At 37.2% G+C, this 23,388-nt stretch overlaps 1 protein-coding gene across 3 annotated transcripts in view; it reads left to right on the top strand.

Annotated features, from left to right (window-relative positions):
- Positions 1 to 10,002, top strand: part of znf711 (zinc finger protein 711) — a 47,112-nt gene extending 37,110 nt beyond the window's left edge. For all 3 annotated transcript variants that reach the window (XM_052021346.1, XM_052021347.1, XM_052021345.1), the window contains 4 exons: positions 837 to 980; positions 4,158 to 4,295; positions 6,723 to 6,866; positions 7,434 to 10,002. In XM_052021346.1, coding sequence (XP_051877306.1) covers positions 837 to 980; positions 4,158 to 4,295; positions 6,723 to 6,866; positions 7,434 to 8,611 — 1,604 coding nt within the window. In that variant the 3' untranslated portion in view covers positions 8,612 to 10,002. The remainder of the gene's footprint in view (positions 1 to 836; positions 981 to 4,157; positions 4,296 to 6,722; positions 6,867 to 7,433) is intronic.
- Positions 10,003 to 23,388: the final 13,386 nt, after the last annotated feature.

The raw sequence follows: 23,388 nt of genomic DNA, 5'->3' as shown, positions 1-23,388 counted from the left end.
CCAGATGGAGCCTGCTGCTTATCATAATTTTTAGTTGCGACCTATTAATATCTGAGCCATTTAAAAACAAAAGTGGAATTTGATCTTCGGGTATTCTTGGTATTGGTATTGGTTTATTGTTGTCACTTGTACCGAGGTACAGTGAAAAACTTGTCTTGCAATACCGATCGTATGGGTCAATTCATTCCACAGTGCAGTTACATTGAGTTAGTACAGAGTCCATTGATGTAGTACAGGTAAAAACAATAACAGTACAGAGTAAAGTGTCACAGCTACAGAGAAAGTGCAGTGCAATAAGGTGCAAGGTCACAAAAATATGCTGACAACTATCCTTGAATGAAGAAAATGAAGAGCATATTTCAAGTGCCAAGGAAGCTCAAGGGAATGCTAAAGTCATGAACAACTTAAAAACAATTGTAATTAATATTTAGCATTATTTTTCTTCACTAACAAAGCATATGGAAACTTCTGTAACGAATGCCTTTAAAATTAAGTCAGTGTTAATTTCAATTTTGTGCTGGGGTACTGATTATGATGGCCAGATTTTTCTTTTATTTATTGTTGCTATTAAGCCAGTTTGTTCAAAGAATTGTACCATTATTGCAAAATCCAAAATGAAAATATAATGCCTTTGCACAGAACAAATTTGTGTAATTAGAACTTTAGAAACTAAATTGCATTCTATGTAACATGCAAGTGCAAGATGCCTTCAAGGTTCTTTTGACCAATTGCATGGCTACTAATTTTTTTCTGCATTGTCATTGTACATGATAGTAAAATAATTAAGGTTGATTTGAATTTTTCTTTTAATGTCTAATTGCTTTTCCTGTTTCAAGGCGAAACCGAAGTAGTTGCAGAAAATGAATATCAGAATGGTCATGCCATAACCAGCATGCTTGATCAAGGGAATGTTGGTCGAATGTCTCGGGAAAAGATGGTTTATATGGCAGTCAAAGATCCATCTCAGGAAGATGACATTAGTAAGGAATTCTATGTACGGTTTCCTTTTTTAGTGTTCATTGAAAGGAGAATTGTAACTTATTAAGTAATCACTTCAGTCACGTTACTTATTAATGCAATCACTCCTCTTGAATCCTGAGAGGATTGAAGATTTAGATTAGTTATTTTTCAGAAGTAATTTACATTGACTTTTTATGCAGCAGTCTAGAATAAGCCAAACCTTGTACTCTGTCAAAATTAAGTTCAACATGCTATTTTAACAAAAACATAAAAAATCCATTTCCAGTAAGTCAGCAAACACAAAAGATCGAAGAAATAGGTTTTCACCAAAAATTGTACTGTATTAATATAGTCAGTATCAAGAGTTTAAATAGTAAAATAGAAGCTTGTTAGGAAAAAAAATTATTTTAAATGAAGTTCACTTTTGTGCATCATTAGCTACATGATTGACTTGCATATTTGCTTCATTTCTGCTGAGAGTCTGAGATTGTAATATATCAGTTGATATTTCAATTCACCAATCTGCATAAACTAATCCCTACCCTGTTAGTGTACTACTTTGGCACCGACTATAGATTTGTAGTTGAGATAAAAGAAATAGCGATTGCTGGAAATTCAGTGTAGGTGCCTCAGTATTTGGAAAAGCAGACGCCCTTAAGGCAGATAAATTTCATGGAACAAATGTTCATGAATTGTTGTTGATAAGACATTTGACTGCTGCATTAATTTTAAAGATGCAACTGCAAATAGGGTTAAAGATCTGGAATCAGATTGTGAATTGCTGGGAAAAGGCTTGATGTCTAATATACAACTGGTCTAATTTGGTTGCTCTTGAATTGCTTCTTTGTAAAAGCTGTATTTTTAGCTTGTCTTTTCCATTTGTCTCTCTGTACAATATACTTTTGACCTTTTAAGTCATTTGTAATGTTGGGTCACCATCCAAAATGCGATCTTTTCTGGCTGATGCCAACATATCTATGTATATTTTCAATAATTTTATTTTTTTAGTTACGGCTTACACAGTTTTACTCTGTCATTCATTATTCTTTATTGTTTGGTTGTTCATTATGTTTATTTTAAGAAAATGGGTGATTACACAGTGGCCTACTTGTGCCAGCTGAGATATTGAGTTTTCCAGAACACTGAATTTGTGCAAGAGCAACCAAACAGTGATTAGTGACAGATTTAATAGACCCATGGTCGAGATATAATCATCTGCATCTATTGGAGGAAATTATTAGCAATTACTAAACCTAATTGATTTATATGTGAAATTACCTCGCACATGGTAAAAGGGTATCTGTGGCAATCGTTTCCTTAAATTATGAGTGTTTGAAGATTGTTAGGAACAATATTATACCTAATGCTCTAAATCAGTCCAGAGATGTCAACTATTCAGGTACAGAGCTCTCCCTACATACCCTGACAGTATTTACCAAGGAGAAGGAATTGGAGGATAGCGAAAATAGAGTGGGGCATGCTAATGGGCTGGACACTTTGAGATTAAGGAGAAGGTAATGTTGGGTCTTTGGAAAAGCATTAAGATGGATAAGTCCCCAGGGCAAGATGGCATATGTCCCAGAATATTGAAAGAAGCAAGTGAGGAGATTGCTGGGGCTTTGAGAAGGATCTTTGTATCCTCACTAGCAGCAGGCAAGGTCCTGGAGGACTGGAGAGTAACAAATGTTGTGCCTTTGTTCAAGAAAGAAAATGGGGATAATCCAGGTAATTATAGGCCAGTGATCCTCGCGTCAGTGCTAGGGAAGTTATTGGAGAAGATACTGAGGGATACAATTTGTACACATTTGGAAAGGATTGGCCTGCTCAAGGACAGTCAGCATGACTTAAAGCATTTGATAAGGTCCCTCACGGTAGGTTGAATCAGAAGATAAATATGCATAGGATTCAGTGTGAATTGCAAGTTTGGATTCGGAACTGGGTCTGCCCATAGAAGTCAGAGAGTAGGGGTGGAAAGCTGTTATTCTGGCTGGAGGTCCGTGACCAGTGATGTTCCACAAGGATCAGTACTGGGACCTCTGTTGTTTATGATATATATCAATGATCTGGATGAAAATATAGATGGGTGGATTAGCAAGTTTGCAGATGACACCAAGATTGGTGGAGTTGTGGACAGTGTAAAAGACTATTAAAAAATACAGTTGGATATAGATCAGTTACAGATAAGGGCAGTGAAGTGACAGATGGCGTTTAATCCAGGTAAGTGTGAGATGTTGCACTTTGTGAGGTTAAATGAAAGGAGAAAGTATACAATTAATGGTAGGTCCCTTAAAAGCGTTGAGGTACAGAGGGATCTTGGGATCCAGGTCCATTGTTCACTGAAAGTGGCTATGCAAGTGGATAAGGTGGTAAAGAAGGCGTATGGAATGCTTGCCATCATTGGTAGGGGTGTTGAGTATAAAAGTAAGGAGGTCATGCTGCAGCTATATTTAGTCAGACCACACTTGGAGTATTGTGTGCAGTTTTGGTCACCCCATTATAGGAAGAATGTGGAGACCGTGGAAAGGATGCAGAAGAGGTTTGCCAGGATGCTGCCTGGATTAGAGGGTATGAGCTATAAGGAAAGGTTGGACAAACGTAGGTTGCTCTCACTAGAGCATCGAAGGCTAAGGGGAGACCTAATAGAGGTTATTAAAATTATAAGAGGCATAGATAGGGTAGACAATCGGAATCTTTTCTCCAGGGTAGAAATATCAAACACCAGAGGACATGCTTTTAAGGTTAGAAGTATAAAGGTGACATGACAAGCAAGATTTTTTTATGCAGAGTGGTAGGTACCCGGAATGGGTTACCAGGGGTAGTAGTGGAAGCAAGTAGTTTGGTGGAGTTTGAGTCTTGGAGATAGACACATGAATATGGAGGGATATGGATGATACACAGGAGGAGGGCATTTAGTATAAATTGGCATTAAGATCGGTACAACATTGTGGGCCATGTGGCCTGTCCAGTGCTGTATGTTCAATTTATTAAAATCTTTCAGAAGCATTATTGCACCAACATACCATCCATTAACAAATCAAGCTATTGTAATTTCATGCTTTTTGCTAATTGCAGTGTATTTTCAGGGAGTGCTATGTAATATTTCTATTTAAATGTAAATCTGATTCTTCAATGAACTGTTTCAAAAACTGGAAAATCTGTAGTCACCTTCAGCTGAAGAAACTAATTTATGTTTTCAGATTGTACTGATATTGCTGATGAAGTTTACATGGAGGTCATTGTTGGAGATGAGGAAGCAACAACAGTTCATGAGACACAGATTGAGGATTCTGGCATCAGTAAAGCCTTTGTACCTGTTGCATGGGCTGCTGCATATGGTAGGAGTTGTGATTTGCAATTAATATTTAAGATTTGGACTAAACTTTTTATTATGCATCTATGCGTTCAAGAAATCTAAAAGAAAAGAAATATTTATTAATTCATTAGAAAATCATGCAGTGCAAAAGAAAGACAGGTATAATGTCCACCATTTAAGTAGGAATATAAAACATGTATAGGGAACTTAACTGCTTAATCCTTGTGATGGGGGAAAAAGCTGGAACCTTTAGTAAATGAAAGTAGAAAAACATAAGGTTAAAAAAATGAATATATGGTCAAAAAGGAAAATCCTTCCTTGACTTAACCTATCTGAATTTTTTTTAAGAGGTGCAAGAAAGTAGGCAAAGAGTCATCTATGTGGATTTCTGAAAGGCCTTCAGTAAGATACTATGCAAGACCAATGAATGTCAGAGCATGTGGTGTCACAGGAGAAGTAATACTAATATCAGCTCTCTGCTAGAAACAAAGAGATACCCTTCAAAGTCCACACCGACCATTAAGCATTTGTTTACATTAATCCTACAATGATCCTATTTTATTCTTCCCACTTCCCATCAACTCCTCTTGGATTCTACCAGTCATCTACACACCAGGAGCAATATACAGTGGCCAATTAACCTACCAACTGAAATGTCTTTGGGATATGGGAGGAAACTAGAGCACCCAAAAGAAACCCAAGCAGTCACAGGGAGGATATGCAAACTGGAGGTCAGGATTGATCGTGGGTTGCTGGAGCAGTGAGACAGCTATGTGCAGGGTGTGATCAACAATGAGAAAGATTGCACAAACAAAAAAGGGTATTTCAAAAGTTGCAGATTGGGCGTGTGATTGGCACATTCACTTCAACGCAAGTAAGGTATTACATTTTGGTGAGAGAATTAAAGTCACATTACTCTGAAAATAAGAACCTAAGGAGATATAGAAGAAAAGGGATTTTGGAATACAAATCACAAAAATTAGTGGCAGGTTTAAGGGGCAACAAAATTAATAAGCTTTATTTCAAGAGGAATAGATTTGAAAAGTAGTGATACTTTGCTACTTATTAAGTAAACATGTAATCCCTCCACCACTGATGAATTGTGGCTACAAAGTGTACCATCCATAAAATGCACTACAGTTATTTGATTTGGCCACTCCAACAACATGTCCCAAGGCCCCAACTTCTACCACAAGTAAAGACAAGGGCAGTGGATGCATGAGAATACTAACATTTGCAGGTCCTTCTCAAAGTTGCATAGCATTCTGATTTGCAAACATTACCTTCATTGTCACAAGCTGTAAATTCTGGAACTCCCTACTCAGCAACATTGTGGGAGGATATTCACCAGGACCGCAGTCTTTCAAGACAGTGCCTTACTATTTTCAGTGGCAATTTGGGATGATCAATAAATGCTACCCTTGATAAAAATGGTCACATCTCAAGAAGTGAATGAATTAAACAAAAATATTTATTGGCCTGTAATTTCTTGCCAACATTAAGCTGTTGTACTTAAAAGTTCAAACTTGCCTTTAGCAGATACTTGGTATTAATTTAATTCAAAATCTAGGCTGATTCTCAGGGCCCAGTGTACATGAATGCCATCACAAAACAGCTGGCCAAGCTGGTTATCAAAGTTGTTACATTGCTTCTAAAGTTTTCTGACATTCAAAAACATACAATTATGTTATTTCTTTATAAGATATTGAAAAGCAAACTTAACTAAACTCAATTAATTCAAAAAATATATATACTTCATCCTCCCATTGTTCCTCTCCGTTCAAGCTAATGGAGATGCTGTTTCTGGCGAAGGGTTTTTGGCAGACTCCCCAGTGCAGGTACTGGTGGATTGCTGCAATATTATACTCAAGGAAAAAAAAGGTGTCAAAGCATAGTCAAGAAAATGCTGATTGGGATATCCACTTCCACACATGAACAGATGGAGATCCCAAACTTGTTGGAACTTGACTGGGGAAATGCCAGTAGTTTCACATGGAACTGGTAATATTTCTCTGCAAAACTCCAGCCATTGTTAACTTTTCTTTCAGTTACACTGCTTGGCACTTAAAGCAAACTTATGAAAAAAAAAATCTGTTGAGATTCTTGAGGACATTGTGGCATTTGCTTTGTTTTGTAGATTTACTGTTGACCACGCCACATATTGTGCCACTGATTGGTTCTGGATGGCTGCATTTGTCTTTGTTCTTTCCTGTCATTTATTTGCTCCATTCACATTTTCTGGAAGTATACAAAACAGATTCCTCTAAATTGTCTTTTGGTAGGTCTTCCTTTCTCAAAAAAATTAACTACTTGCAGAAAAAATCTTTAGCATGAATACACTTTGTGTTGCTAAAATCCATACACATTAGGTTTTACAGAATTATAGACCCCCAATTGTTATTGATCACTTTTAATTGCAGTCTTTAAAGATTGTATTGTTTTGCTGAAGGTAACAACTTTGAAGCAAAGATAGAAAATAAGAATGGCACTTCGAGTCAATTCCTACAAATAAGTGACAGCACAAGCACTACCAGAGCACTAAAGCAAAAAGCCAGGAAGAAGAGAAGGGGTGAAGGCAGACAATGGCATACAGGTAAGTGTAGCTAATGAGAGAAATCGCAATAATTGGTAATTATCCTTTCTGAGATGATAAATTTGTTTTGAATATCATATACTCCATAAGAATTATGGAGACTATAAATGTATTCCCACAGGGAAAAATTGAGATGAGGGCTGTCTTCAAATGTTATGGCATCCACATTGCATGGTGCCATTAGCTTTATCCAAAAAGCATTGACTCACTCCAGTTCCTTTTTAGGATGCAAGGATTAACACCCCTACCTGAATATTGTTAATTTAACTTTTCCAGCTGGGACAATTATTCATTAATATTTTTTGTATTTTACTTTGTGTCGTAAATATTTTCATTAGATCTTCATTTCTAGCCCAGCAGGCACTGACCTGATCTCTAAGATCCACTAATTTCCATTTGGCAATAATGTTTTTTTTGTTGGAAAGGGTGGTCTATGGGAGATTGAGAGGTGTTTGCAAAATGTCTATCAACCAGGCTGTTCAAGTTAATTTAGTTTTAAGATTTAAAGACCATAGAATTTTAGCATTTACTTCAGTCTGTTTTTATGATTTTTTTTTTCTTTTAAAGCTGTCATCATAGGTCCTGATGGACAGCCCATAACTGTATACCCATGTCACATCTGTGGGAAGAAATTTAAATCAAGGGGTTTCTTGAAAAGGCACATGAAGAACCATCCAGAGCAAAGTGCAAAGAAGAAGTATCAGTGCACAGACTGTGACTATACAACAAATAAAAAAGCAAGTTTTCATAATCATTTAGAGAGTCACAAGCTCATCAACAAAGGAGAAAAAACATATGAGTGCAATGAGTATGGAAAAAGATTCACTCAGGCAGGGACACTGGCCACTCACAAACTGGTTAATAGGGAAAAAGAAACTAAAGTGCATAAATGCAAATTTTGCGATTATGAAACAGCTGAACAGGGTCTTCTCAACAGGCACCTGTTGGCAGTGCATAGCAAGAATTTCCCACACATTTGTGTGGAGTGTGGGAAAGGATTCCGTCATCCTTCAGAACTCAAGAAACACATGCGAACTCATACAGGGGAGAAACCATACCATTGCCAGTACTGTGAGTACAGGTCTGCTGATGCTTCTAATCTGAAAACCCATGTGAAAACCAAGCACAGCAATGAACTGCCATACAAATGTGACCACTGTCCTCAAACATTTTTGGATGACAAAGATCTGCAGAAGCATGCCACTTTATTTCAGGCACATAGGACCCATCAGTGCCCTCATTGTGACCACAGGAGCTCCAATTCTAGTGATCTTAAACGTCATATAATATCTGTGCACACCAAGGAATTCCCACACAAATGTGAGGTATGTGATAAGGGATTTCATCGTCCATCGGAGCTGAAGAAACATATGTCAACTCACAAGGGTAAAAAGCTTCATCAGTGCAGGCACTGTGATTTCAAAATTGCAGATCCTTTTATACTTAGCCGCCATATTCTTTCAGTTCACACTAAGGACCTTCCTTTTAAATGCAAAAGATGTAAGAGAGAATTTCGACAGCAAAGTGAGCTTAAGAAGCACATGAAGACACACAGTGGAAAGAAAGTTTACCAGTGTGAATATTGCGAGTATAGCACTACTGATGCTTCAGGCTTCAAACGCCATGTAATATCTATTCACACAAAGGACTACCCTCACCGTTGTGAGTTTTGTAAGAAAGGCTTTCGTAGGCCATCTGAAAAGAACCAGCATATAATGCGGCATCATAAAGAGGCTATCATGTGATGTACAGATGTGAAAGTATTTTACACAAACTTAATTAACTCTAAGTTAATTGGCATGACTCGTGAACTGTTTCTCCTGGTCTCGACTTGAGTGTTGTTTCTCAACCTACCTTTCATCCTTTGTATTATAAGTTGTCAAAAGGTATGAGAATAGGGAGGTGGCGTCAGTTGTATAAATGTTTTGGTTTCTTTACAGAATCTGACAAGTAGTGTTCTGGGGTTGCCATCATTGTGAAGCCATTCAGTGAGTTCATTGTCTTTTTTAACAATTTCAGGTGTCTTGAGTTTGTTTCATATGCAGTTGCAAAATATTGTATTCCACAGCAATGCTATAAAACTCACAATTAGACCCTTTAAATTTTTTTCCATTTTACAGTTAATCCTGGTAAATATCTGATTACTGGAACAGATGTTTAAAAGCATCTTTTTTTAATGTTTTTAATCAAAAATAAATCCCAATAAATAGTTATTTGTGATAAATAGCCTAACAAGTACAGACCATGTTCCAAAATGCTTGTGAAAAGACTGGTTCAGTGTATTCAGGATTTCTTTTAGTTCACTTATAGGTGCTGCAGTTGAGACAGACTTGCTATTTTAATATCAATGCAAGAATGGGTCTGTGCAGCCAGTGTGGATTAATATCATATTGCTTAAGAGTTGGACTGCTTTTTACTATAGGGCATGTGTGATAATTCTATGCATCCCTTTGCAAATACTTATGATCCATAAGTAATATAACTTGGGAGTACTTCAGGAACCAAACAATTTGGTTCAGGCTATTTAATGGATACAGATCTTGTTTTGACATTGTTATGCATATAATGTGTAGGAAGTAATATGATGGATATAGTTTTTTTTAGCGGGTTACTGCTCACACATTAAATGGTTGTTCACTTCGTGAATTTTTAACTTTATTCATTGTGTTGTGGTAGTTTTTGTGTTTCTTCAAATGTTGTCAATTTTTGTTTTGCACCAGATGAGAATCAGTTGCTCGAGAATTCAAAATGTTCTATTTTCAAAATTCAGAATGTTAATTTAGCAATGCCTCTTAGATTTAAGAAAAACACGTGTGTTTTATGTGGCTGTAAAGGTTGTACACTCTGTAAAATAAGAAATCTTTTGTCACTGTTCTGTGGGATTACTATTTCTAAATGTTCTTAATGTGATGAGTATATCAATAAAACTACATCTGTTGCACTGAAAGTTAGCTCTTGGTCAATTCCACTTACCCAGGCACCCCAATCACATTGCGGTTTTACAGATCACCTCCTAATTCTCTTGCTGTTATTTTCTGTTAGTTACATGGCTCCAAGCATGCATCTTATGTTCGCAAATTATGAAGTAAGATTTATGATAATTTGGTCTCTGAAGCCTGCATGAAAATGAAATCATGAGTTTTTGATTTCTGATAAATATCTGATTTTTACTGTTTTGCTCCTGTAAAGTGACAGTACAGTTTCTGGTAATAAAACAATTAAATTCCTATGAAATATGTGATGTAACAATAATTTGGAATACTTGCTCCTGCACAGTTAAAATTTATAAGACTAAAAATCGTACAGCAAAAAAAAGCCATTCTGTGCTTGCTTTGAAGTGTTGAAATCCAGACCATCAGGAAGTGAGATGTAGTGTGTATGTATTCTTCTGCAGTTACATGCACATGATGATGTGTTAAGTGTGTGTTTTTTTTTTGAATTACCAACAAAAATTGGAACAAAACATTGAAGGTCAAGATCGTGAATGACAGTTAAACAAGGGGTATGTCACACAAACATTCAGGAACCACACCCAAATGGTCATTACTGGGATATTTTCATCTTCACAGACTCCTCAATATTGATTTTAATGTGCATGTGCTCCCCATTGCAGGCAGGGAGCACGAACCAACATTCTAGCATCTGCACATCGAGTGCAGCAGTCTCTGGCCCCAGTCCAGTGGTGGCATGGGGTCTATTTGCACCACTGCATGACAAAGGGAAGCCCCATTAAATTGCTTCTTACTCCTCCCCACCCTGATTTTTTTTTAACCCATCACACTCTATTTCCTCTAGTCTCACTCCTCAATTTTTCTCCCTTACCTCTGTTGACCCCCCCCCCCTTTTCTCCAGTATCCTTAAAGCATTGCCCTTTAATCCCCCATTCCTTCAGTCTCCATGACAGCCAGAACATGAATAAGACGGCAATAATGAGCTCAGGCAGCCCCTACTATGTGGGAATGTACAATTCAGCTTGTAATGCTTTTAAGTGGAAGAAAACCATGAACAAAATTTCCTAAAATGAAGTTGCCTCAACTTAGCAAATCTTTTGGTGACATTTGATAAGGCATTAAGGCAAAATATGATGTTCATTAACTGGTCCAAAAATAAGCAAAATCCAGCTTCTGGGCTACAGATGTTTAATTTTTTTATGCTGGTTTTCAGCATTGACCAATTTCCTCTTTCCCCATCATCTGACAAAAGAAAGAAAGATAATTTAGAAGTCACCTGGCAAAATTTACACCAACCCATCACAATAAAGCTGTCCGTGCGTCATTGTATTAATGCTGCTTGAATGCACAATGAACCATACGAATGGCCGTCTTGTTTTTCTAATGGATGTACACCTGTTTTATCATCTTAATGTACCTGGGTGTAGCTGCATATTGGTCTAGATTTAAGATAGTTACCTCATCTTGGATCCATGAGATTCATCTGCAATTTATTACACTATTTTATGGTGTTGGTTAGTTTACAAGTTGTTGCCAATGCTGTCTTCCCATCCGTGAATTAATTCATTGAACAGAAGGGGACCTGACATTGAAACCTGGGGCACCAGCTTGTACCAAAGCCCCATTGGGAAATTATTCCATTCAAGACGATTATGTGTTTATGATCACGTGGCCAATTTGTTTCCCACCTTCCCATTTCAACCCCAAGCCATGATATTTTCCTCCTTTACTTCAGTTCATCCAAAACCTTGTGGAAATCCAAGCAGATATAGTTAAGCCCTCCATGATTCATCAGTATTGGGGAGATTAATGCAATGTTGTGAGAGGAGTGGACAAAAGTTGAAAGTTGATTAAGAAGCTTACCTGCTAGGTATCCCAGCCTAGTCCAGGATAGTGTCGTTTGCTGGAGTTCTCAACAATGGTCACTCCAAGGACAATATTTTAAGTGTTCCAAAAGGAGCTTGGACACTCCAAGGATAAGATCATGTCAAAGGCATAGGACTAACTCCAGTAAGTTCCAGTCACATTTCAGATGTGATATGAAACAGGTTGGAACTGATCATTATTGTGTACATTCTAGACTGCAGTATTCCCAGTGCATTCTGATTGGCCATGTGCCTGCAGGATTTTATTTACAGGAACTCTCAATGCTGCCTTCACATTAGTAGCAAATAAGTTGATTAACCATATCTTTGTTGACTACCCCTAGTCATCCTTCATGCTAACTCCAGATATTGATATATTGCATATTTTTGTCCAGTATTAGAATCATAAATTTAAATCATAATTCTATTGCCCTGATTGGCAATTCCTTCCATCATCGCAATAGCCCTCAAATGACAATGTGAACACTGTTTAACATACCTAAGTAATTTTCAGTTTCTTTGTAATTGGTGACTGGGATCCCTAATGTCATAGAGTCATCAAACATGGAAGTAGGCCTTTTGATCCACTGTGCACGTGCTGAGCATTGAGCACCCATCCACACGAATCCTCTTTTTCTTGTGTCCCCTTCAACTCTTTACCCCCCACCACCCCCCCCCCCCCCCCAATTCTGCCACCCAGCTACACCAGAGGCAAATTACAGTGACCGAATAAACTACTAGCCAGTAGACCTTTGACGAGGGAAGGAAACCAGAGCACCCAGGGGAAATCACATTCAGAGGAAGAATGTGCAACTCCGCATGACAGCACCCAGCTCTGGAGCTGTGAGACAGTAACCAACCCACTGCACCACTATTCTGCCTGTCAGTTAACCACCGAAACAACAGCATTCTCATGAACCTACCATGCAATGATTCTAGAAGTTAAAAAATTAGTATGGTTGCAATTATTAATTCCCTATCAGAAAATTTTGTATGGAGACCCCAACAAATAAGGCACACACGTTGCTCCTCTGGTTCTGCTCATCCTGCTTTATTACTTTCACACTGGGCATCATAACAATATTGAATGATTAAGTTCACTTTACTAATTCCTTTGCTTTTATTTCTCTAGGATGCAGTTCTCTTATTGTTGAACTCTGGGTGGAGCTTACTGCAGATAAAGGTTTACAGTGTGAATATGAATTTGAACTACATCCTGTATGGCAATAATTGCAGCATCCCACCTTGCACAGGTAAACCTTATGCAAAATGCTCAAATATTTCTCATTCACTCACTGCACCTACAATGTGTACAGGCCTAGTGGATGTACAAATAAACCCTCCTATGTGTTCTTTAAAAGTTGTATCTACAGTTTTAGGTCTTAAAATGGGCATTAAAAAAAGGGGTGAATATTTCTATATGACCTTTTAACTGCTGTGGTCACAACTTCTCTAGCAGGCTTTCTTGCTCCATCGACCTTTGATCAATCTGAAAGTACACAGTAATTTATCTCCAATTGTAACATAATAGTATCATCTGGCTTGAAAAGTGAAACTGTACCTAACACAAATATAACTATAATCTAACAAGAATATTGGAGGTTCCCTGTATTCTTGGTCAATGCAGTAGGTCTTATTAAATATATGTAGCACTGCATATGCTATTTATATTTTTAACATTTAACAGATGAGAAAACTGACCATTCTTTTGCTGATGTGTATGTTCCTCTCCCTGCGTGGGGTGGCTGATTAGCTACTGATTAAATCTACTGCTGCAACTTTTCACTTTGAAAAGTAGTGGTAAGGGTCCTTCCAAACCAGTATGCTGCAAATATTTGCATTTTTTGAGACTCCAGGGGAGATCATGTCTTGCCTACTGTTTCTAAATTTCTGGCATTAATATAAACTCTATAAATGCCTGCCAATGTACTAAACTGATACCAATTCCTTTAAAACTTAAAGGTCTAAAGATATTTCTGAATGTTATGACAAAACAATCAAAAATTCATATCCTGAATACTAACAGTTGTTAATTAAATTTGGGTTATAGAGGAATAGCAGACGTAATGTGCAGCAACCACACTTTGGCATGTGGAGTTATGGATAGGAATTAGTAAATTATGAAATCTCACCAGTCTGTAGGAGAGAGAGAGTCATATCTCTCCTACAGACTGCTGATATTTAAGTTAGATTTCCCAGTGAACAACAAGATTTCAAGTTGGTCTCATTTTAAGCACTAATATTATTAGATAGCATTTGTTGGTGATTGCCGATTATTTTTGTTGTTGTTTGAATAATTTATGGAGAACTATTTGATTTTAGGTTCCCTTCTCACGTAATTAACTGTGACTGTGACCTGATTTTTCAAATGTGTTGATCAAATGTTTGTACTTTTTCTTTGAAGCCACCTTTAAACTATAGTTTGAACCATCTGTCATGCAAAACTGCATTGTTAGTAGCTCTAATTATCAGCATGTTACACATGCTCACTGTCAAACTTTTTATCCTGGGTTTGTTTTTTTAAACTTCAATTATGGGGGGAAAAATGAGGATTCTGTTTTCTTTGGAGTTCAGAAAAATGATGTGTTATCTGATTGAAACACATAAAGATCCCAAGGGGGCATAACAGGGTAGCTGTGGAGATGTTTCCACTAGTAGTAGATCCTCGAATGGAGGGGGCATATTTATACGATTTCAAACTGAGGTTTGAAGGAACAACTTATTGCAGAGGGCAGTGAATGTTTGGAATTCTGTACCCTGGAGGGTTACTGGGGCTGTTTAAATAGGAAGTAGGTATATTTTTAAAAGATCAAGACATTTAGGGCTTATAGAGAACTGGCCAGAAGAGAAGGGAAATAGTAAATCAGCTACGATCACATTGAATGAGGGGGCAGGACTGACAGAGTGGCCTACTCCTGTTCCTATTTTTCTATGTTTGTGTTCTTTATTGACATGCTATTCAATAAATAAAAGATAGTTGTTTGTCCACTGAAGCCCACAGAGCTTTGGTTTATATTATGAATTTTACTGAATCCCGTCATTTATGTTTTTATGTGACTCTTTGAAGCAATGCTTATGTTAAAGTTTACATTTTTTTAAAACTTAAAGTGCCAGGTATTATTTATAGTCTGTGTTAGCTTTGGCTCAGTTTCATCTCTTCTGCAGTGACGATGTTTGAAACCCTTTCTAGGACAGAAGTAGAAACCTTTACAAATATTAGTGTACCCTCATTTTATGGAAGTTCGGATAATGGAAATTCACCCTTGTGTTTTTTTTACAAATCTCAAATCTTTTGGTAGTGATACAGAATTAAAATTTGCTCTTATGGAATTTATGTGAACTAAATAAATAAACATAGAATGTTCACAGAGAATTGAACTCGTTTACTAAGGACAATGAATGAAGTCTCCCAGTTCACAGTGGGATTAAGGGATTTGTTTTGGAAATTGACAAGGCAATCTATTCTATTGATATTTGTACAACGATACTCTATCAAACAATGTAACCTCCATTTCTAGTTAAAATTGAAACAACAATCTTTCTCTCTGGCCTACAATACAATCAGAATTCTCTTGCCTATAGACTGCACCCACTAGGTATTACTGTTGAAAGAAAATCTTTCCGTAGGAATGCATCTCCACTTATAACATGGGATTCATTGGGGAAAAAAGTGTTCACATTGTAGAAAACTGTGAGACAGACATGCAACCCCTCTGTAACATGGGAGTACACTTTACTTCAATGCAGTACTGAATAATTGCAGCATTATTGGCTTCCAGGTGTGATTTTAAACAGTCCCTAATCTGTTCTCTTTGGTAAATCTGAAAGGTTCCAGGATAATAGTATCTGGAGAAGCAGAAAGCAATTTAACTAGCCATTCATCTCTTTGCTATTTGGGGACTTTTCTGTGTTCAAATCAGCCAGTGGATTTGGATCTTTCTATTTGCATTCTGAAAGTAAATCTCTGCTGGAAAGGACTATGGATTCCTTAAGAACTTGGAAATCTAAATAAATGGTGGTTCTCTTTCTACATGATTTTTTTTATTATTATGGATGCAATTTCTTTCCACATTATGTTTAAGTATGAATTCACTGACTCTTGAAACATAACTGAATCCAGAATTCAAGTCCCTTTAAAGAATCTTTTTAAAGTTTATTGCAATTTTTCAAGTTGAGTGTAAGCTTAGTGGATATTTTGCTACTCTGCTTCAAATTTATGATGTAGCCAAGAATTGTTGTTTAACAGCTCTGTGTGTAGACAGTGAAGTGTATTAATTTAGTTTTAAGGTTTCTGTTAATTCCTAAGATAGAAGATAGTTTGTCCAGGTAAACAAAATGTGTTCCCTACCTACTCTCTCAAAAAAAAACTGAAGATACTAATTTTTGGAGATGCTGGCAATGTCATACACTTATATTTGGGGTCAGGTTCTCAATGCTTGTTGTATCTATCTTTCATATTCTGAGATTTTTAGAAAATGTATTTAATTTCACAAAAAATCAAGTCTAATTTACCTTCTATTTGGCACTCCTTAAGATCAATGTTTTAAATTTATAAGGTTTTGTTCTTTACATATTCCAACTAGTTCAGGTTTCAAGTTTAGTAACAGCAATACTGTGTCTGCTAGATGAGAACTTCAAACATTATTTAATAGTCAAAATGGATGATTTGCTGTGTGCTTCAATGGAAGCAAAAAGCCACTCCATCAGCCACCTCACATGTTAGTGTCAACATAGTCTGAGGAGCTCAATGCCAGCCGTTCTCTCAAACTATATTCCAGCATTTCTCACAAACTATATTCTTTCCTTCCTGGAAGTTCCAGTGACCCTTGTTGTCCTTTTAAGCTAGAGAGGGTGCAGAAAAGATTCATAAGAATGTTGCAAGGACTGGAGGGCTTGAGTTATGAGGAGAGACTAAATAGGCTGGGACTGTTTCCCCAGAACAAAGCAGGCTGAGGGGTGACCTTATAGAGGCTTATAAAATCATGAGAAGCATAGATAACGTGGATGGTCAAAGTCTTTTTCCCAGGGTAGGGGAGCCTAAAATTAGAGGGCACAGGTTTAAGGTGAAAGGGGAAAGATTTAATGGGGACCTGAGAGGCAAGTTTTTCCCTCACAGAGGGTGGTGGGTATATGGAATGAGTTGCCAGAGGAAGTAGTAGAGGCGAGTACAGTTACAACAGTTACAATATATTTGGACAGATTCGCAGATAGGAAAGATTGAGAGGGAAATGGGCCAAGTGCAGGCAAATGGGACTAGCTCAGGAAGGACCCTTGATCAGCATGGATGAGTTGGGCCAATGGGTCAGTTTCCATGCTCTATAGCTCTTTGACTTTTCCATTTAATATCTTTCTATAATGGCATCAATACACCAAACATAATTTAGCCAATACTGCATGAAAATTCAAAGCTTTCCTTGCTTTTATTTCCATTGTCTACATTGAGGACTTACCTTTTTCCAACTGCACTCTTTTTGATGGTCGTAGAATCATAAATTGATACCACTTGAAAGAAGATCGGTCAGCACGTTGTACTTCTCCTGGCTCTTTCAAAAAGTTATCCAGTTAGTCCATGGTTCATGCTCTTTACCCAGAGATTTTTCTCTTTCAGGTATTTATCCAATTCTCTTGAATATTATTAATGAATCGGGTTCCACTATTTTTTTCAAACTGGATTCCAAGCCATTGTAATTCACTGTATAACTAAACGCCTCTGAATCTCTGATTCTTTTGCTAATTATGTTAAATCGATCTTCTGGTTACCTGCATTTATGCCATTCAAAACTATTTCACATTACTTGCTCTCAAGAACCCTTCACTAACTCCTCCTTAAACATTCTCAGCTCCAAGGAGAACAACCCCAACTTCTCTCTGTAATTGAGGTCCTGCATTCACCTTCCCCTCAAATCCTATTTAAGGAAGGCTATATATAATGACAGTACTACGATCAGCTACATTTAAGATGATTGAGTAATTCCCCTGTCAATCATGCCTGATGACCACATTGCTGTAAGTGACTGGAGATTGATTTTATGGACATAATTTGTATCTATCTTTTGCTGTTTAAGTATACTCTGTTTTCTGATTAAATTGACTTTGTTTACTTATTGTGTCAGATATTCTTACCCCATCTCCAAATTATTGGCCAATGCAGTGTTATAAGGAAACTGACTGTTCTAGTAATTTTCCTCTGCACTCTTTCTAAAACCTTAACATTCTTCCTAAACTCTAGTGCTCAGAACTGGATATTCTACTTCAGCTAGAGCCTTACAAATGGTTTAAAAAGGCTTGTAGTCTGTGTCCCTATAAAGCCAAGGATCCTACTTGCCTTATTAGAGGTCTTCTAAACTTGTCCTACCACCTTGAAAGTTTTGATTTTGTACATTTTTTTTTTACTATTTTGTGTCTCTATTCCTGGTAATCCCTTTAAAAATTGTACCATGTTATTTATATTACTTTTCTCATTCCTCTTGGCAAAATTAATCATTCATATCTCAGCATTAAATTTCACCTGACAGTTTCATTAGAACGTCTGTATGTATCTGAAATCTGTTACTAGCTCTTGTACTGCCTACATTTCTGAGATTTATTTAACTGCAAGCTTTACAGTTACAGTCATTTAATATATATTTTTAAAGAGACCAGTGGTCAATGCAAACTCTTGGGAAATCTTGTGTTATACCTTTGAGATTAAAGGCACTACTCTCTTCTTTTAATCTTGCTTGTCTTAATTTTGCTAGCAATTTACAACATAACAAACTTATCAACTCCTTTCAAAGTCTATCAAAACCAGCCAGACAACTCCTACAAAGCCTTATTGATAATTCATCTGAGAGCTTGGTCTAGTCAAAGCACAGTTTGCCTTTTACAAATTAATCATTGCAGTCATTTATTAATGTGTTTATTTTGCAAATGACTCCCTTCCCCTTCCCCACCCCCACCTTACCTTGGAATCCTACAAACCCTTAATAATTCTCCCATATTTAAAGAGGATTAGAGAATTTTCACATGAAACTCTGCTATCTCCATGCTTGCTTTCCTCAGCAGTGTAGTGCCTTCTATCTAGATCAAGTGAAATTTCACCTTTGAGCACTCCCAACTTGAAAGTATCACCTTTTTATTTTTATACTACACAACATCTCTACTATTTTCTCCTTTATTTCAACATTAGCAGCAGCATCTTCTTTAATAACATCAATGTCAAACTATGCATTTAGAACTTCAGACATATCTCTCTTACCACAATACACTTGTGCTTTTTATCAGTGAACCTCAGCACCTTTCATTTTCTCATAACTGCTGAAAAAAATGCAGGAGATTGAACTTGATGGAGATGTGGAAAAATGTGGTGTCATCCACTATGCTTCACGAAAGAGAAAAGTAAAGTACAGGCAGTCCGCAGGTTATGTAAGGGTTCCATTCCTGAGAACTGTCTTTAAGCCAGAAACGTCTGTTTTCTATAGCTACCCATATCGTATCACCCTACATACTTTTGCTATTTTTTTATTATTATTTCAGAAAATGCTTTTAAAATATATGGGAGAATTTGTACAAAGTCAGATTTCTGTAAATCAGGTCATCAGTAACCCAGGGAGCTCCTGTATTTGTTTATTGAGTGGGTTCTGCTCCTGTACTCACCTGCTGAGATGCATCAATATTACCCACTTTTCTTGTCTGTACCTAGAAACGAAAATCATGCTGATTAAATACAACTTGAACCTAAGTGGTGCCAGGTCCTCGTATTATGTAACTGAGACACATCCATGAGCTGGGTCAAGTCTTGCCCACAAAACTCCTCTAAAGACTTTTACAGACAGCAAAACCATGCCCCTCACTTTGTTATTAAGGTTTTTCAATGCTCCTGAATACCCCTGATGTTCAGAATCATTGGGAAAAAAAACACATTTATTTCAGACCACTGTAACCTTTGTATCCTCTACTTGGTTATTCGTTAAGGATTAATTAATTACTTTAGTTTTTTCATATATATATATTTCATTCACTGTTCCTTTGGTGGAAATTGCTTAGCATTTACTTCCCCCTCAGTACTTAACTCTCACTATCATCCAATTTCATTTTTTCCTCACTTTTTTATAAATCATTTAATTATAGTAATTTACTCCCTCGGTGCTTTGAGTCTGTATCTGCATGCTTTCAAGTTTCTGTTATGCTATTTAGCTTAGTTCCTATCATGGTTTCTCCCCAAAATGTTTCTTTCACCATTTTTAACTTAATATATTATGTGTGGCTCGTGTGGTTAGGCAGTCAGTGATGAATTGCCACATACAATTGCAGACCATTCTTTTCATCTCAGGCTAATGTAAAAAGCAGCTTTGGACTTGGTAATGTGATTACTATTTTATACATTTTTCTCATACATACTACTAAACTTTGATAGATATGCTTAATAAATTACTATGCTCCAAGTTGACTCCAACATGAGACCATATAATTATCTATCTTTGTACTGTAGTGGTATAATCATGTTGCTTTATAGAATTACAAGATTACAAAACATTAATCCTTTTGTCTTCTCTATTCTTCATCCATCTAATGCTCTCTTAACCCAAACAATTCTCACCTCCATAACCTGTTGCTCATTCCATGTGAATACCTCACAAACTAACCACATGCCCATTTCAGCAGACACCACCTACCTCATATGTGGGAGAGTATGTGGTTTCCATATTGGTCTCTCTAGCCACCTCAGCACCCACAAAACCAAAGTTTAAGCATGTCATCCTCTAACCTGCAACAAATGGCATGTTACTCTCTGCTAAGGGAATGCACTGTACCAAAGTATCCATACTACATTTTGCCCAGCTTTTTGATTTATGAAATTTGGCTTAATGAAACATTTTCTAGGAATGCAATCCTTTTGTGAATGAAGGAACAACTGTAGCTTTAAACTATAGATGATTTAAATAAAAGATACAAATTCCAAGAAGAAATGTGAGCAAAAATTTTATGATTGGAAAATAACTACAAAATTATGCTTTAATTTCCAATGCTGTTTAATAAAATGTCAAAAAAACATGTACAAATCATAAATACTTCTATAAGACACAAAGGCCAAGATTTATCTGCCCTTTCAAAACATGGATGTATGTGCATTAATGGGTGTACCTCTTTTACAATGTCCAGTCCTTGCTTAATTTTTGCAACACTCTCTCTCCCTTCAGCTTGTGACTTCCTACCCCAGCTTGTGTATTTCTGTTCTTCCTTCTTAACTCAATTTATGCACTTCTCTCCTTCCCCAAGTTTCTCACCCAGAAATCAGAGGCCTCAAATTATAGTTGGTTAAAGAAGGGTGTAAATACATTGGAAGAAGTGAACTGGTATCTGGAATGGGCAAGTTGGCCTTTGAGGAAAGGTTGGACAACTTTGTGGGAGAATCTAGGATTAGCAGTTACTGTTTTAAAATAAGGGGTCACCTGTTTAAGACAGATGAAGTGATTTTTTTTTCCCCTGAATATTGTGAGTCTTTGGAACACTCTTCCTCAAAGGGCAGTGGAAGCAGTCTTTGAATATTTTTCAGGCTGAGGTAGATAAATTCTATAGAGGGGGAGAGAGGGTTGGTGGTCCAAGAACTCTTTAGGATCTAGGGTTGGGGTGGGATGTTCAATCTGTCCTTTGAAGGATCAGCCCTTTGAGGGGTATTGGAATGGGATGCAGATTAGGGCCCCCATCTGGGGGATAAGGGGCATCAGGGTTTTGGAGCATTGGGCCCCTTGGGACATCAGGGAGTTGGGACCAATTGTGGGTTGGGAGTGAGATTTGTGGGTTGGAGTCGGTGGGACTAGGTGCTTATTTTCTGTAGCTATGCATTAATGTAAAGTTTTATAAAGTGAGCTGGAATGTATGAAGGATTCTAATCCCTGCAATACTTCTATTCAACACAAGGTGGTGGAGATCTAAAATAAATATGTCACTGTTTGTACACTTGCATCACATGGCAGAGAGTCCAATTAAAAGTTAGGAATACTTGGCCTGTATTTTGCAAGGCACTATTGCAGTTATCCTCAAACTTGATTCACCCACACAACTGAGAGAAACTTCAGGATTTAGATGGCAGTAGGGAAACAGTGTACTGTTCAGGACTCATCTGCAGTTGCAGAAAAGACTTGCCAACATTCTGATTATGAATCCATGGTAACAACTGCATTCCTATATTTTCTGATTCATCTGCCGTTTCCTATCTCCAACTATCAACTCTTCCATAGAAAATGGCTGCATCCTCCTAAGATGCCTTCATTCTCTTTACTACTAGACTCAGAATAAGGTGAAAAAGATGGTGTTCACCTTTCAAAGTCCGTCGTAGAGTATATTTTATTTATCAGGTGATTCATCAGCAAGAACTCGGTCCCTTACCCCCTCCCTCACTGTTCCCCTTTTGCCCAGCATCCCTCCCTTACCTGGTTCCACTCACTGCTTTCCTTCCTTCCTTATTAGATTCCATACTCTGCAACCTTTTGTCTCCACCCCTCCCTAGCTCACCTGGCTCTATCTGCTCATCAACCCCTCCTCTCCCCCTCACCTCTTTATACTGGTTGTCTTGCCTTTACACAATCCTGATGCAGAGTCTTGATCCAAAACGTTGACGATCTCTTTGCCTCCACAGATGCTACTTGACCCACTGAGTTCATCCAGCAATTTGTTTTTTGCTCCAGATCTGCAGTCTCTTCTGACTAGATTTTAGGTCAATTCTGCCTAATCTTTCCTCATGTAGCAAACCCAATATTCTGGGGATCAGTCTGATGAATTCTCACTGCAGTCCATTGCAATTTTATCCTTCCTTTTGAAGAGAGACTAGCCACAATATTCCTGATGCACGCCCTATGTAATTGGAGGAATATATCTCTCCTGCATTCAAATCCACGTGCAATAAAGACAAACATACCATTTGTTTTTCCAATTGTTTGCTTTAGTCATACATAAAACATAAAGTTAATATGCAAAGACACCTAGGCCCTCCGAACACCAACATCTTTCAATCTTTCTCTATCCAAAAAGTACTTTACATTTCTATGTTTCCTTCCAAGGCGAATGTCTTAACACCATGCCTAATTTTAGTCATGTAGAGAGATGCTTTTAGAATCTTGTCCTGATAAGGTAATTTTTATTTTTTTAAAGAAGCATTGGGTTTAGAAATAATTAAATTTTAGATAGGTGTTAAGTTATTTAAAGTATGTTAAAATTAGTAATTTACTATCTGGTCAATTGTTTTATACAGGGTTATTTGTTAATTATTCAATATTAGGGGTGTTTGATTGCATTTAGTCAGCCTTCATGGTACGAAAGTACAATCCTAAGAGACGAAAGAAATACAATCCAACCAAAGCATCTGAAAACCATGTTTGTAATGCTTGTGACTCTTCTAATTTCATTTGTTTACAAAAAGAAAAGAGCACACTTTGATATGGAGTCAAAATCAAGAATTTCAAAGTCAATAGATTAAGTTCTGAAGTAGTGTTTTTTTCTACCCTGACCCAACCTAGAAGTGTACTGCCCTGTGTGAAATTTTGCACTCCCCACGTAGATAGGCTATCCTAATAAATAGATTTTTTGCTAATGTTTGCAGCTTGGGGCCAATCTATGGCATATTTGTATATTGTGCCAACTTATGCTGATGCATGTGCAGCAACCTTTATCCCTAAAACCTACAGTCAATAGAGAAAGGAGCCTTTACAGTAAACAATCCTACAAGCT

This window comes from Pristis pectinata, chromosome 8 (genome assembly GCF_009764475.1).
Source record: "Pristis pectinata isolate sPriPec2 chromosome 8, sPriPec2.1.pri, whole genome shotgun sequence".
Taxonomy (NCBI): domain Eukaryota; kingdom Metazoa; phylum Chordata; class Chondrichthyes; order Rhinopristiformes; family Pristidae; genus Pristis; species Pristis pectinata.
Note: the sequence above shows the minus strand (reverse complement) of the source record. Positions and strands in the feature narration are given on the sequence as shown.